At 40.1% G+C, this 15,909-nt stretch overlaps 1 protein-coding gene across 10 annotated transcripts in view; it reads left to right on the top strand.

Moving 5' to 3' along the window:
* kif1aa (kinesin family member 1Aa) overlaps window positions 1-15,909 on the top strand; it is a 149,654-nt gene that overhangs the window by 96,584 nt on the left and 37,161 nt on the right. For all 10 annotated transcript variants that reach the window (XM_057840193.1, XM_057840189.1, XM_057840194.1 and 7 more), the window contains 2 exons: window positions 15,519-15,603; window positions 15,686-15,791. In XM_057840193.1, the coding sequence (XP_057696176.1) occupies window positions 15,519-15,603; window positions 15,686-15,791 (191 nt within the window). The remainder of the gene's footprint in view (window positions 1-15,518; window positions 15,604-15,685; window positions 15,792-15,909) is intronic.

The following is a 15,909-nucleotide window of genomic DNA, read 5'->3' as shown; positions in this document are numbered from 1 at the left end:
TTGATTTTGGGAAAAAAAAAAAATTCCCATTGAAAATGAATGGGAAAAAATTTGGACGTCCATAAACGTCAATGGCAGCACCCCCCATAAGCGTCAATGGAGTTGGGGACGTTTGGGGGATATGTCCTATTGATATCTGGTCATTTTCTGTTGATTTGGTGAAATTTTGTTTTTTCCCCATTGAAAATGAATGGGAAAATTTTTGGACGTCCATGGCCGTCAATGGCATCGACATCCATATAGTCAATCGGATCCAAGTACACTGGCATCAGTAGATTTGACATGCAAGGCCGTCAATGGCATCAATGCAATGTAAATTCCATTGAAATCCCATTGTAAATGAATGGGAACTTTTCCCATTAGAAATGAATGGGAGAGTTTTTGGCAAATTTCCGGGGAACCGTAAATTTTTTCCAAATTCTGTATACAACTTTTATGCCCCTCACCGTCCCGGAATTTTTGATACCCAAATTATGTGATTTGGTCAAAAATTGTAGGACTAGATACATTTTTAAACTTTTTTTTTTTTTCGGAAAATTGCCGTTTACGGGTGAACGGAAAATTTTTCGTGGCGTTTTGAAAAATTCCCATCGTCACGCGAAAATTCCGGTCATGCCGATACTTGAACGGTGCCGATCGGGGCTACGGTTTGGGCTGTGCGTTGGCTCAAAAAAACGCGGAGAATAAGATGAATAAATAATAATAAGAACTAGAAACTGCAATTTCGGGAGAAATTACACCTTGGTCTTTCCTCTGTGGAGATACAGATCTTAGCCCCACTCAGGTCTATCAATAGAATGGATCATAATGGCAAACAATGGCACAAAACAAAGTAAAAGCCATTTGAAATGATTTGGAGAATTGGACGTCCATGGACGTCAATTGCATCACCCTCCATAAGCGGCAATGCAATCGGGGACATTTGGGGTACACGTCCTTTTGATATCTAGTCATTTTCTGTTTATTTGGGGGAAAAAAAAAATCCCATTGAAAATGAATGGGAAAATATTTGGACGTCCATGGACGTCAATGGTATCAACTTACATAAGTGTCAATGGAATCCAAGTACATTGGCATCAATAGAATGAACAAACATGAAGAAATGTCATTGGAAATTAATGGGAAGTTTGGACGTCCGTGGACGTCAATGGCATCACCCTCCATAAGCAGCAATGCAATCGGGGACATTTGGTGGAAACGTCCTATTGATACCTAGTCATTTTCTGTTGATTTGGGGAAAAAAAAAAATTCCCACTGAAAATGAATGGGAAAATTTTTGGACGTCCATGGACGTCAATGGTATCAACTTACATAAGCGTCAATGGAATCCAAGTACATTGGCATCAATAGAATGAACAAACATGAAGAAATGCCATTGGAAATGAATGGGAAGTTTGGACGTCCATGGACGTCAATGGCATCACCCTCCATAAGAGGCAATGCAATCGGGGACATTTGGGCGACACGTCCTATTGATATCTAGTCATTTTCTGTTGATTTGGGGAAAAAAAAAAAATTCCCATTGAAAATGAATGGGAAAAATTTTGGACGTCCATGGACGTCAATGGTATCAACTTACATAAGCGTCAATGGAATCCAAGTACATTGGCATCAATAGAATGAACAAACATGAAGAAATGCCATTGGAAATGAATGGGAAGTTTGGACGTCCATGGACGTCAATGGCATCACCCTCCATAAGCGTAAATGGAATTGGGGACGTTTGGGGTATACGTCCTATTAATATCTGGTCATTTTCTGTTAATTTGGGGAAATTTAGTTTTTTCCCCATTGAAAATGAATGGGAAAATTTTTGGACGTCCATGGACGTCAATGGCAGCACCCCCTATAAGCGTCAATGGAGTTCAGAACGTTTGGGGGAGACCTACTATTGATAACTGGTCATTTTCTGATGATTTGGGGAAATTTAGTTTTTTCCCCATTGAAAATGAATGGGAAAAATTTTGGACGTCCATGGACGTCAATGGCAGCACCCCCCATAAGCGTCAATGGAGTTGGGAACGTTTGGGGTATACGTCCTATTAATATCTGGTCATTTTCTGTTGATTTGGGGAAATTGAGTTTTTTCCCCATTGAAAATGAATGGGAAAAATTTTGGACGTCCATGGCCGTCAATGGCATCGACATCCATATAGTCAAATGAATCCAAGTACATTGGCATCAAGAGATTCGACATGCATGGCCGTCAATGGCATCAATGCAATGTAAAGTCCACTGGAAATACTATTGAAAGTGAATGGGAACTTTTCCCATTGGAAATGAATGGGATAGTTTTTGGCAAATATCCGGAGAACCGTAAATTTTTTCCAAATTCTGTATACAATCTTTATGCCCCCCACCGTCCCGGAATTTTTGATGTCCAAATTATGTGATTTGCTCAAAAATTGTAGGACAAGTAGCGTTTTGAAATTTTTTTTAAAAATTGGAAAATCGGCGTTTACGGCCGAACGGAAAAATTTTCGGGGTCGTTTGAAAAATTCCCATCGTCGCACGAAAATTCCGGTCGTGTCGATACTTGAACGGTGCCGATCGGTGCTATGGTTCGGGCTGCGCGGCGCGCCGAAAAAAACGTCAACAATTATTGAATAATAATAATAATAAAGAATAATAATAAAGAAGTACAATAAAGTTGTACAACAACATAACCTTGTTCTTTCCCTTGGAAAGGAAAGACCAAGGTAATAACTAGAAACTGCAATTTCGGGAGAAATTACACACCTTGGTCTTTCCTCTGTGGAGACACAGATCTTAGCCCCACTCAGGTCTATCAATAGAATGGATCATAATGCCAGTCATTGGCAAAAAACAAAGTAAAAGCCGTTAGAAATGAATGGGAGAATTGGACGTCCATGGACGTCAATGGCGGCACCTTTCATAATTGTTAATGGAATCGGGGAAGTTTGGGGGACACGTCCTAATGATATCTAGTCATTTTCTGTTGATTTGGGAAAAAAAAAAAAAAATCCCATTGAAAATGAATGGGAAAAATTTTGGACGTCCATGGACGTCAATGGTATCAACTTACATAAGCGTCAATGGAATCCAAGTACATTGGCATCAATAAAATGAACAAACATGAAGAAATGGCTTTGGAAATGATTGGGAAGTTTGGACGTCCATGGACGTCAATGGCATCACCCCCCATAAGCGGTAATGCAATCGGGGACATTTGGGGGACACGTCCTAATGATATCTAGTCATTTTCTGTTGATTTGGGGAAAAAAAAAAAATTCCCATTGAAAATGAATGGGAAAAATTTTGGACGTCCATGGACGTCAATGGTATCAACTTACATAACCGTCAATGGAATCCAAGTACATTGGCATCAAAAGAATGAACAAACATGAAGAAATGCCATTGGAAATGAATGGGAAGTTTGGACGTCCCTGGACGTCAATGGCATCACCCTCCATAAGTAGCAATGCAATCGGGGACATTTGGGGGACAGGTCCTATTGATATCTAGTCATTTTCTGTTGATTTGGGGAAAAAAAAAAATTTCCCATTGAAAATGAATGGGAAAAATTTTGGACGTCCATGGACGTCAATGGTATCAACTTACATAACCGTCAATGGAATCCAAGTACATTGGCATCAAAAGAATGAACAAACATGAAGAAATGCCATTGGAAATGAATGGGAAGTTTGGACGTCCCTGGACGTCAATGGCATCACCCTCCATAAGTAGCAATGCAATCGGGGACATTTGGGGGACAGGTCCTATTGATATCTAGTCATTTTCTGTTGATTTGGGGAAAAAAAAAAATTTCCCATTGAAAATGAATGGGAAAAATTTTGGACGTCCATGGACGTCAATGGTATCAACTTACATAAGCGTCAATGGAATCCAAGTACATTGGCATCAATAAAATGAACAAACATGAAGAAATGCCATTGGAAATGAATGGGAAGTTTAGACGTCCATGAACGTCAATGGCATCACCCTCCATAAGCGGCAATGCAATCGGGGACATTTGGGGGAAACGTCCTAATGATATCTAGTCATTTTCTGTTGATTTGGGAAAAAAAAAAAAAAATCCCATTGAAAATGAATGGGAAAAATTTTGGACGTCCATGGACGTCAATGGTATCAACTTACATAAGCGTCAATGGAATCCAAGTACATTGGCATCAATAAAATGAACAAACATGAAGAAATGGCTTTGGAAATGATTGGGAAGTTTGGACGTCCATGGACGTCAATGGCATCACCCCCCATAAGCGGTAATGCAATCGGGGACATTTGGGGGACACGTCCTAATGATATCTAGTCATTTTCTGTTGATTTGGGGAAAAAAAAAAAATTCCCATTGAAAATGAATGGGAAAAATTTTGGACGTCCATGGACGTCAATGGTATCAACTTACATAACCGTCAATGGAATCCAAGTACATTGGCATCAAAAGAATGAACAAACATGAAGAAATGCCATTGGTAATGAATGGGAAGTTTGGACGTCCCTGGACGTCAATGGCATCACCCTCCATAAGTAGCAATGCAATCGGGGACATTTGGGGGACAGGTCCTATTGATATCTAGTCATTTTCTGTTGATTTGGGGAAAAAAAAAAATTTCCCATTGAAAATGAATGGGTAAAATTTTGGACGTCCATGGACGTCAATGGCAGCACCCCCCATAAGCGTCAATGGAATTGGGGACGTTTGGGATATACGTCCTATTGATATCTGGTCATTTTCTGTTGATTTGGAGAAATTTAGTTTTTTCCCCATTGAAAATGAATGGGAAAAATTTTGGACGTCCATGTAAGTCAATGGCGGCACCCTTCATAAGCGTCAATGGAATTGGGGAAGTTTGGGGGACACGTCCTATTGATATCTGGTCATTTTCTGTTGATTTGGGGTAATTTTGTTTTTTCCCCATTGAAAATGAATGGGAAAAATTTTGGACGTCCATGGCAGTCAATGGCATCGACATCTATATAGTCAGTTGAATCCAAGTACATTGGCATCAGTAGATTCGACATGCATGGCCGTCAATGGCATCAATGCAATGTAAATTCCATTGGAAATCCCATTGGAAGTGAATGGGACTTTTCCCATTCGAAATGAATGGGATAGTTTTTGGCAAATTTCCGAGGAAGCGTAATTTTTTTCCAAATTCTGTATACAACTTTTATGCCCCTCACCGTCCCGGAATTTTTGATGCCCAAATTATGTGATTTGGTCAAAAATTGTAGGACTAGATACATTTTGAAACTTTTTTTTTTTTCACGGAAAATTGCCGTTTACGGACGAACGGAAAAATTTTCGGGGCCATTTGTAAAGTTTCCTGTGTCACGCGAAAATTCCGGTCGTGCCGATACTTGAACGGTGCCGATCGGTCTAACGGTTCGGGCTGTGAAGCGCGCGTTTTTTTTTCCATTCAAAATGAATAGGAAAGTTTTTGGCAAATTTCCGGGGAACCGTAAATTTTTGCCAAATTCTGTATACAACTTTTATGCCCCTCACCGTCCCGGAATTTTTGATGCCCAAATTATGTGATTTGGTCAAAAATTGTAGGACTAGATACATTTTTAAACTTTTTTTATTTTTCGGAAAATTGCCGTTTACGGGCGAACGGAAAATTTTTCGTGGCGGTTTGAAAAATTCCCATCGTCACACGAAAAATCCGGTCGTGCCGATACTTGAACGGTGCCGATCGGTGCTACGGTTTGGGCTGTGCGTTGGCTCAAAAAAACGCGGAGAATAAGATGAATAATAACTAGAAACTGCAATTTCGGGAGAAATTACACACCTTGGTCTTTCCTCTGTGGAGGTACAGATCTTAGCCCCACTCAGGTCTATCAATAGAATGGATCATAATGCCAGTCATTGGCACAAAACAAAGTAAAAGCCATTAGAAATGAATGGGAGAATTGGACGTCCATGGACGTCAATGGCGGTACCTTTCATAATTGTTAATGGAATCGGGGAAGTTTGGGGGACACGTCCTAATGATATCTAGTCATTTTCTGTTGATTTGGGGAAAAAAAAAAAATCCCATTGAAAATGAATGGGAAAATTTTTGGACGTCCATGGACGTCAATGGTATCAACTTACATAAGCGTCAATGGAATCCAAGTACATTGGCATCAATAAAATGAACAAACATGAAGAAATGCCATTGGAAATGAATGGGAAGTTTGGACGTCCATGAACGTCAATGGCATCACCCTCCATAAGCGGCAATGCAATCGGGGACATTTGGGGGACACGTCCTAATGATATCTAGTCATTTTCTGTTGATTTGGGGAAAAAAAAAAAATCCCATTGAAAATGAATGGGAAAAATTTTGGACGTCCATGGACGTCAATGGTATCAACTTACATAAGCGTCAATGGAATCCAAGTACATTGGCATCAATAGAATGAACAAACATGAAGAAATGCCATTGGAAATGAATGGGAAGTTTGGACGTCCATGGACGTCAATGGCATCACCCCCCATAAGCGGCAATGCAATCGGGGACATTTGGGGGACACGTCCTAATGATATCTAGTCATTTTCTGTTGATTTGGGGAAAAAAAAAATTTCCCATTGAAAATGAATGGGAAAAATTTTGGACGTCTATGGACGTCAATGGTATCAACTTACATAAGCGTCAATGGAATCTAAGTACATTGGCATCAATAGAATGAACAAACATGAAGAAATGCCATTGGAATAAATGGGAAGTTTGGACGTCCCTGGACGTCAATGGCATCACCCTCCATAAGCAGCAATGCGATTGGGGACATTTGGGGGACACGTCCTATTGATATCTAGTCATTTTCTGTTGATTTGGGGAAAAAAAAAAATTTCCCATTGAAAATGAATGGGTAAAATTTTGGACGTCCATGGACGTCAATGGCAGCACCCCCCATAAGCGTCAATGGAATTGGGGACGTTTAGGTTATACGTCCTATTGATATCTGGTCATTTTCTGTTGATTTGGAGAAATGTAGTTTTTTCCCCATTGAAAATGAATGGGAAAAATTTTGGACGTCCATGTAAGTCAATGGCGGCACCCTTCATAAGCGTCAATGGAATTGGGGAAGTTTGGGGGACACGTCCTATTGATATCTGGTCATTTTCTGTTGATTTGGGGTAATTTTGTTTTTTCCCCATTGAAAATGAATGGGAAAAATTTTGGACGTCCATGGCAGTCAATGGCATCGACATCCATATAATCAATTGAATCCAAGTACATTGGCATCAGTAGATTCGACATGCATGGCCGTCAATGGCATCAATGCAATGTAAATTCCATTGGAAATCCCATTGGAAGTGAATGGGACTTTTCCCATTCGAAATGAATGGGATAGTTTTTGGCAAATTTCCGAGGAAGCGTAATTTTTTTCCAAATTCTGTATACAACTTTTATGCCCCTCACCGTCCCGGAATTTTTGATGCCCAAATTATGTGATTTGGTCAAAAATTGTAGGACTAGATACATTTTGAAACTTTTTTTTTTTTCACGGAAAATTGCCGTTTACGGACGAACGGAAAAATTTTCGGGGCCATTTGTAAAGTTTCCTGTGTCACGCGAAAATTCCGGTCGTGCCGATACTTGAACGGTGCCGATCGGTCTAACGGTTCGGGCTGTGAAGCGCGCGTTTTTTTTCCATTCAAAATGAATAGGAAAGTTTTTGGCAAATTTCCGGGGAACCGTAAATTTTTGCCAAATTCTGTATACAACTTTTATGCCCCTCACCGTCCCGGAATTTTTGATGCCCAAATTATGTGATTTGGTCAAAAATTGTAGGACTAGATACATTTTTTAACTTTTTTTTTTTTTCGGAAAATTGCCGTTTACGGGCGAACGGAAAATTTTTCGGGGGATTTTGAAAAAGTCCCTGCGTCGCGCGAAAAATCCGGTCGTGCCGATACTTCAACGGTGCCGATCGGTGGTATGGTTCGGGCTGCGCGGCGCGCCGAAAAAACGCGGAGAATAAGATGAAGATATAACTAGAAACTGCAATTTCGGGAGAAATTACACCTTGGTCTTTCCTCTGTGGAGATACAGATCTTAGCCCCACTCAGGTCTATCAATAGAATGGACCATAATGGCAGTCAATGGCACGAAACAAAGTAAAAGGCACTAAACAAAGTAAAAGCCATTAGAAAAGATTGGGAGAATTGGACGTCCATGGCCGTCAATGGCGGCACCCTTCATAAGGATCAATGGAATTGGGGAAGTTTGGGGGACACGTCCTATTGATATCTGGTCATTTTTTGTTGATTTGGGAAAAAAAAAAAATTCCCATTGAAAATGAATGGGAAAAATTTTGGACGTCCATGGACGTCAATGGTATCAACTTACATAGGCGTCAATGGAATCCAAGTACATTGGCATCAATAGAATGAAAAAACAATTAAATGCCATTAGAAATGAATGGGAAATTTGGACGTCCATGGCCGTCAATGGCGGCGCCCTTCATAAGCGTCAATGGAATTGGGGAAGTTTGGGGGACACGTCCTATTGATATGTTGTCGTTTTTTGTTGATTTGGGGAAAAAAAAAAAATTCCCATTGAAAATGAATGGGAAAAATTTTGGACGTCCGTTGACGTCAATGGTATCAACTTACATAGGCGTTAATGAAATCCAAGTACATTGGCATCAATAGAATGAAAAAACATAATTAAATGCCATTAGAAATGACTGGGAAATTTGGACGTCCATGGACGTCAATGGCGGCGCCCTCCATAAGCTTCAATGGAATTGGGGAAGTTTGGGGGACACGTCCTATTGATATCTGGTCATTTTCTGTTGATTTGGGGAAAAAAAAAAATTTCCCATTGAAAATGAATGGGAAAAATTTTGGACGTCCATGGACGTCAGTGGTATCAACTTACATAAGCGTCAATGGAATCCAAGTACATTGGCATCAATAGAATGAACAAACATGAAGAAATGCCATTGGAAATTAATGGGAAGTTTGGACGTCCGTGGACGTCAATGGCATCACCCTCCATAAGCAGCAATGCAATCGGGCACATTTGGGGGAAACGTCCTATTGATATCTAGTCATTTTCTGTTGATTTGGGGAAAAAAAAAAAATTCCCATTGAAAATGAATGGGAAAAATTTTGGACGTCCATGGACGTCAATGGTATCAACTTACATAAGCGTCAATGGAATCCAAGTACATTGGCATCAAAAGAATGAACAAACATGAAGAAATGCCATTGGAAATGAATGGGAAGTTTGGACGTCCCTGGACGTCAATGGCATCACCCTCCATAAGCAGCAATGCAATCGGGGACATTTGGGGGACAGGTCCTATTGATATCTAGTCATTTTCTGTTGATTTGGGGGAAAAAAAAAATTTCCCATTGAAAATGAATGGGTAAAATTTTGGACGTCCATGGACGTCAATGGCATCACCCTCCATAAGCGTAAATGGAATTGGGGACGTTTGGGGTATACGTCCTATTAATATCTGGTCATTTTCTGTTAATTTGGGGAAATTTAGTTTTTTCCCCATTGAAAATGAATGGGAAAATTTTTGGACGTCCATGGACGTCAATGGCAGCACCCCCTATAAGCGTCAATGGAGTTCGGAACGTTTGGGGGAGACCTACTATTGATAACTGGTCATTTTCTGATGATTTGGGGAAATGTAGTTTTTTCCCCATTGAAAATGAATGGGAAAAATTTTGGACGTCCATGGACGTCAATGGCAGCACCCCCCATAAGCGTCAATGGAGTTGGGAACGTTTGGGGTATACGTCCTATTAATATCTGGTCATTTTCTGTTGATTTGGGGAAATTGAGTTTTTTCCCCATTGAAAATGAATGGGAAAAATTTTGGACGTCCATGGCCGTCAATGGCATCGACATCCATATAGTCAAATGAATCCAAGTACATTGGCATCAATAGATTCGACATGCATGGCCGTCAATGGCATCAATGCAATGTAAAGTCCATTGGAAATACTATTGAAAGTGAATGGGAACTTTTCCCATTGGAAATGAATGGGATAGTTTTTGGCAAATATCCGGAGAACCGTAAATTTTTTCCAAATTCTGTATACAATCTTTATGCCCCCCACCGTCCCGGAATTTTTGATGTCCAAATTATGTGATTTGCTCAAAAATTGTAGGACAAGTAGCGTTTTGAAATTTTTTTTAAAAATTGGAAAATCGGCGTTTACGGCCGAACGGAAAAATTTTCGGGGTCGTTTGAAAAATTCCCATCGTCGCACGAAAATTCCGGTCGTGTCGATACTTGAACGGTGCCGATCGGTGCTACGGTTCGGGCTGCGCGGCGCGCCGAAAAAAACGTCAACAATTATTGAATAATAATAATAATAAAGAATAATAATAAAGAAGTACAATAAAGTTGTACAACAACATAACCTTGTTCTTTCCCTTGGAAAGACCAAGGTAATAATAAGTACAATAAAGTTGTAGAATATCATTACCTTGTTCTTTCCTTTGGAAAGACCAAGGTAATAAAGTTGCACAATAACAATACCTTGTTCTTTCTTTCAGAAAGACCAAGGTAATAAAGTTGCACAACAACATAACCTTGTTCTTTCCTTCAGAAAGACCAAGGTAAAGAGAACAACAGTGATACAGCACTGGGTCTTCTAGCGACCACTTTCAAAAGGCACTCATACCAGTGCTTCCAAAACAAGACAAGTGACAAGTAGCATGTAGAACTGTAGATGTAAACTAGAAACTGCAATTTCGGGAGAAATTACACACCTTGGTCTTTCCTCTGTGGAGATACAGATCTTAGCCCCACTCAGGTCTATCAATAGAATGGATCATAATGCCAGTCATTGGCAAAAAACAAAGTAAAAGCCGTTAGAAATGAATGGGAGAATTGGACGTCCATGGACGTCAATGGCGGCACCTTTCATAATTGTTAATGGAATCGGGGAAGTTTGGGGGACACGTCCTAATGATATCTAGTCATTTTCTGTTGATTTGGGAAAAAAAAAAAAATTCCCATTGAAAATGAATGGGAAAAATTTTGGACGTCCATGGACGTCAATGGTATCAACTTACATAAGCGTCAATGGAATCCAAGTACATTGGCATCAATAAAATGAAAAAACATGAAGAAATGCCATTGGAAATGAATGGGAAGTTTGGACGTCCATGAATGTCAATGGCATCACCCTCCATAAGCGGCAATGCAATCGGGGACATTTGGGGGACACGTCCTATTGATATCTAGTCATTTTCTGTTGATTTGGGGAAAAAAAAAAAATTCCCATTGAAAATGAATGGGTAAAATTTTGGACGTCCATGGACGTCAATGGCAGCACCCCCCATAAGCGTCAATGGAATTCCAAGTGCATTGGCATCACTAGAATGAACAAACATGAAGAAATGCCATTGGGATTTAATGGGAAGTTTGGACGTCCATGAACGTCAATGGCATCACCCTCCATAAGCGGCAATGCAATCGGGGACATTTGGGGGACACGTCCTAATGATATCTAGTCATTTTCTGTTGATTTGGGGGAAAAAAAAAAATTCCCATTGAAAATGAATGGGAAAAATTTTGGACGTCCATGGACGTCAATGGTATCAACTTACATAAGCGTCAATGGAATCCAAGTACATTGGCATCAATAAAATGAACAAACATGAAGAAATGCCATTGGAAATGAATGGGAAGTTTGGACGTCCATGAACGTCAATGGCATCACCCTCCATAAGCAGCAATGCAATCGGGGACATTTGGGGGACACGTCCTAATGATATCTAGTCATTTTCTGTTGATTTGGGAAAAAAAAAAAAAATCCCATTGAAAATGAATGGGAAAAATTTTGGACGTCCATGGACGTCAATGGTATCAACTTACATAAGCGTCAATGGAATCCAAGTACATTGGCATCAATAGAATGAACAAACATGAAGAAATGCCTTTGGAAATGAATGGGAAGTTTGGACGTCCATGGACGTCAATGGCATCACCCCCCATAAGCGGCAATGCAATCGGGGACATTTGGGGGACACGTCCTAATGATATCTAGTCATTTTCTGTTGATTTGGGGAAAAAAAAAAATTTCCCATTGAAAATGAATGGGAAAAATTTTGGACGTCCATGGACGTCAATGGTATCAACTTACATAAGCGTCAATGGAATCCAAGTACATTGGCATCAATAGAATGAACAAACATGAAGAAATGCCTTTGGAAATGAATGGGAAGTTTGGACGTCCATGGACGTCAATGGCATCACCCCCCATAAGCGGCAATGCAATCGGGGACATTTGGGGGACACGTCCTAATGATATCTAGTCATTTTCTGTTGATTTGGGAAAAAAAAAAAAAATCCCATTGAAAATGAATGGGAAAAATTTTGGACGTCCATGGACGTCAATGGTATCAACTTACATAAGCGTCAATGGAATCCAAGTACATTGGCATCAATAGAATGAACAAACATGAAGAAATGCCTTTGGAAATGAATGGGAAGTTTGGACGTCCATGGACGTCAATGGCATCACCCCCCATAAGCGGCAATGCAATCGGGGACATTTGGGGGACACGTCCTAATGATATCTAGTCATTTTCTGTTGATTTGGGGAAAAAAAAAAATTTCCCATTGAAAATGAATGGGAAAAATTTTGGACGTCCATGGACGTCAATGGTATCAACTTACATAAGCGTCAATGGAATCCAAGTACATTGGCATCAATAGAATGAACAAACATGAAGAAATGCCTTTGGAAATGAATGGGAAGTTTGGACGTCCATGGACGTCAATGGCATCACCCCCCATAAGCGGCAATGCAATCGGGGACATTTGGGGGACACGTCCTAATGATATCTAGTCATTTTCTGTTGATTTGGGGAAAAAAAAAAATTTCCCATTGAAAATGAATGGGAAAAATTTTGGACGTCCATGGACGTCAATGGTATCAACTTACATAAGCGTCAATGGAATCCAAGTACATTGGCATCAATAGAATGAACAAACATGAAGAAATGCCATTGGAAATTAATGGGAAGTTTGGACGTCCGTGGACGTCAATGGCATCACCCTCCATAAGCAGCAATGCAATCGGGGACATTTGGGGGACACGTCCTAATGATATCTAGTCATTTTCTGTTGATTTGGGGGAAAAAAAAAAATTTCCCATTGAAAATGAATGGGAAAAATTTTGGACTCCATGGACGTCAATGGTATCAACTTACATAACCGTCAATGGAATCCAAGTACATTGGCATCAAAAGAATGAACAAACATGAAGAAATGCCATTGGAAAAGAATGGGAAGTTTGGACGTCCCTGGACGTCAATGGCATCACCCTCCATAAGCAGCAATGCAATCGGGGACATTTGGGGGACAGGTCCTATTGATATCTAGTCATTTTCTGTTGATTTGGGGGAAAAAAAAAAATTCCCATTGAAAATGAATGGGTAAAATTTTGGACGTCCATGGACGTCAATGGCAGCACCCCCCATAAGCGTCAATGGAATTGGGGACGTTTGGGATATACGTCCTATTGATATCTAGTCATTTTCTGTTGATTTGGGGAAAAAAAAAAAATTCCCATTGAAAATGAATGGGAAAATTTTTGGACGTCCATGGACGTCAATGGTATCAACTTACATAAGCGTCAATGGAATCCAAGTACATTGGCATCAATAGAATGAACAAACATGAAGAAATGCCATTGGAATTTAATGGGAAGTTTGGACGTCCATGAACGTCAATGGCATCACCCTCCATAAGCGGCAATGCAATCGGGGACATTTGGGGGACACGTCCTAATGATATCTAGTCATTTTCTGTTGATTTGGGGAAAAAAAAAAAATTCCCATTGAAAATGAATGGGAAAAATTTTGGACGTCCATGGACGTCAATGGTATCAATTTACATAAGCGTCAATGGAATCCAAGTACATTGGCATCAATAGAATGAACAAACATGAAGAAATGCCATTGGAAATGAATGGGAAGTTTGGACGTCCATGAACGTCAATGGCATCACCCTCCATAAGCGGCAATGCAATCGGGGACATTTGGGGGGCACGTCCTATTGATATCTAGTCATTTTCTGTTGATTTGGGGGGAAAAAAAAAATTTCCCATTGAAAATGAATGGGAACATTTTTGGACGTCCATGGACGTCAATGGCAGCACCCCCCATAAGCGTCAATGGAGTTGGGGACGTTTGGGGTATACGTCCTATTGATATCTGGTCATTTTCTGTTGATTTGGAGAAATTTAGTTTTTTCCCCATTGAAAATGAATGGGAAAAATTTTGGACGTCCATGTAAGTCAATGGCGGCACCCTTCATAAGCGTCAATGGAATTGGGGAAGTTTGGGGGACACGTCCTATTGATATCTGGTCATTTTCTGTTGATTTGGGGTAATTTTGTTTTTTCCCCATTGAAAGTGAATGGGAAAAATTTTGGACGTCCATGGCAGTCAATGGCATCGACATCTATATAGTCAATTGAATCCAAGTACATTGGCATCAGTAGATTCGACATGCATGGCCGTCAATGGCATCAATGCAATGTAAATTCCATTGGAAATCCCATTGGAAGTGAATGGGACTTTTCCCATTCGAAATGAATGGGATAGTTTTTGGCAAATTTCCGAGGAAGCGTAATTTTTTTCCAAATTCTGTATACAACTTTTATGCCCCTCACCGTCCCGGAATTTTTGATGCCCAAATTATTTGATTTGGTCAAAAATTGTAGGACTAGATACATTTTGAAACTTTTTTTTTTTTCACGGAAAATTGCCGTTTACGGACGAACGGAAAAATTTTCGGGGCCATTTGTAAAGTTTCCTGTGTCACGCGAAAATTCCGGTCGTGCCGATACTTGAACGGTGCCGATCGGTCTAACGGTTCGGGCTGTGAAGCGCGCGTTTTTTTTCCATTCAAAATGAATAGGAAAGTTTTTGGCAAATTTCCGGGGAACCGTAAATTTTTGTCAAATTCTGTATACAACTTTTATGCCCCTCACTGTCCCGGAATTTTTGATACCCAAATTACGTGATTTGGTCAAAAATTGTAGGACTAGATACATTTTGAAACTTTTTTTATTTTTCGGAAAATTGCCGTTTACGGGCGAACGGAAAATTTTTCGGGGCCGTTTGAAAAATTCCCATCGTCGCGCGAAAATTCCGGTCGTGCCGATACTTGAACGGTACCGATCGGAGCTACGGTTTGGGCTGTGCGTTGGCTCAAAAAAACGCGGAGAATTATTGAATAATAATAATAATAATAATAATAATAAAGTTGCACAACAACATAACCTTGTTCTTTCCCTTGGAAAGACCAAGGTAATAAAGTGAACATAAATATGTTTTAGACCCCTCTTGTATTTAGTAATATAATATATTTTAAAAATTTGCAATGAACTGAGGGCGTGAAAGTTGAGCCGCGAGGTAGCGAGGGATCACTGTATTTTATTTTCATTTATGAACTATTTTTTTATTGGAATTACTATCATAAAACTATTATTAAAAAAATATTTATTTTCTTTGATTAAATAAACACAAAAATCCCAATACTGAGTTTTGTCTGTGCAGGGTCTCCAGAGAAGAATCACGGTGACCATCGTGCACGAATCCGGCGGCGACATCGAATGGAGAGACGTTCGAGAGCTCGTCGTTGGTACGTCAATTGCCCGATCTATACATCCTATCAACATACATGCTCACTCTACATTGTGGATTTGTGTGTTTTCCCACACCAGGACGACTCCGCAACACCCCCGAATCTGATGAAAGCATTGTGGACCCCAATATCTTGTCCCTCAACATCTTGTCCGCCAGCTACGTTAGACCTTTGCATGACGACAGGTACATTTTATGTTAGGATTACATGTCAGATGGAATTTAAGTTAATTGCCATTGACGTCTATCCCCGTCAATAGCAGCTGCCAATGAGTTAATGACGTGACGTCGCGCAAACTGCTTC

The sequence above is a fragment of the Corythoichthys intestinalis genome, chromosome 7, assembly GCF_030265065.1.
Source record: "Corythoichthys intestinalis isolate RoL2023-P3 chromosome 7, ASM3026506v1, whole genome shotgun sequence".
In the NCBI taxonomy this organism is placed as follows: Eukaryota; Metazoa; Chordata; class Actinopteri; order Syngnathiformes; family Syngnathidae; genus Corythoichthys; species Corythoichthys intestinalis.
The sequence above is the reverse complement of the archived record's forward strand: the minus strand, read 5'-3'. Positions and strand labels throughout refer to the sequence as shown.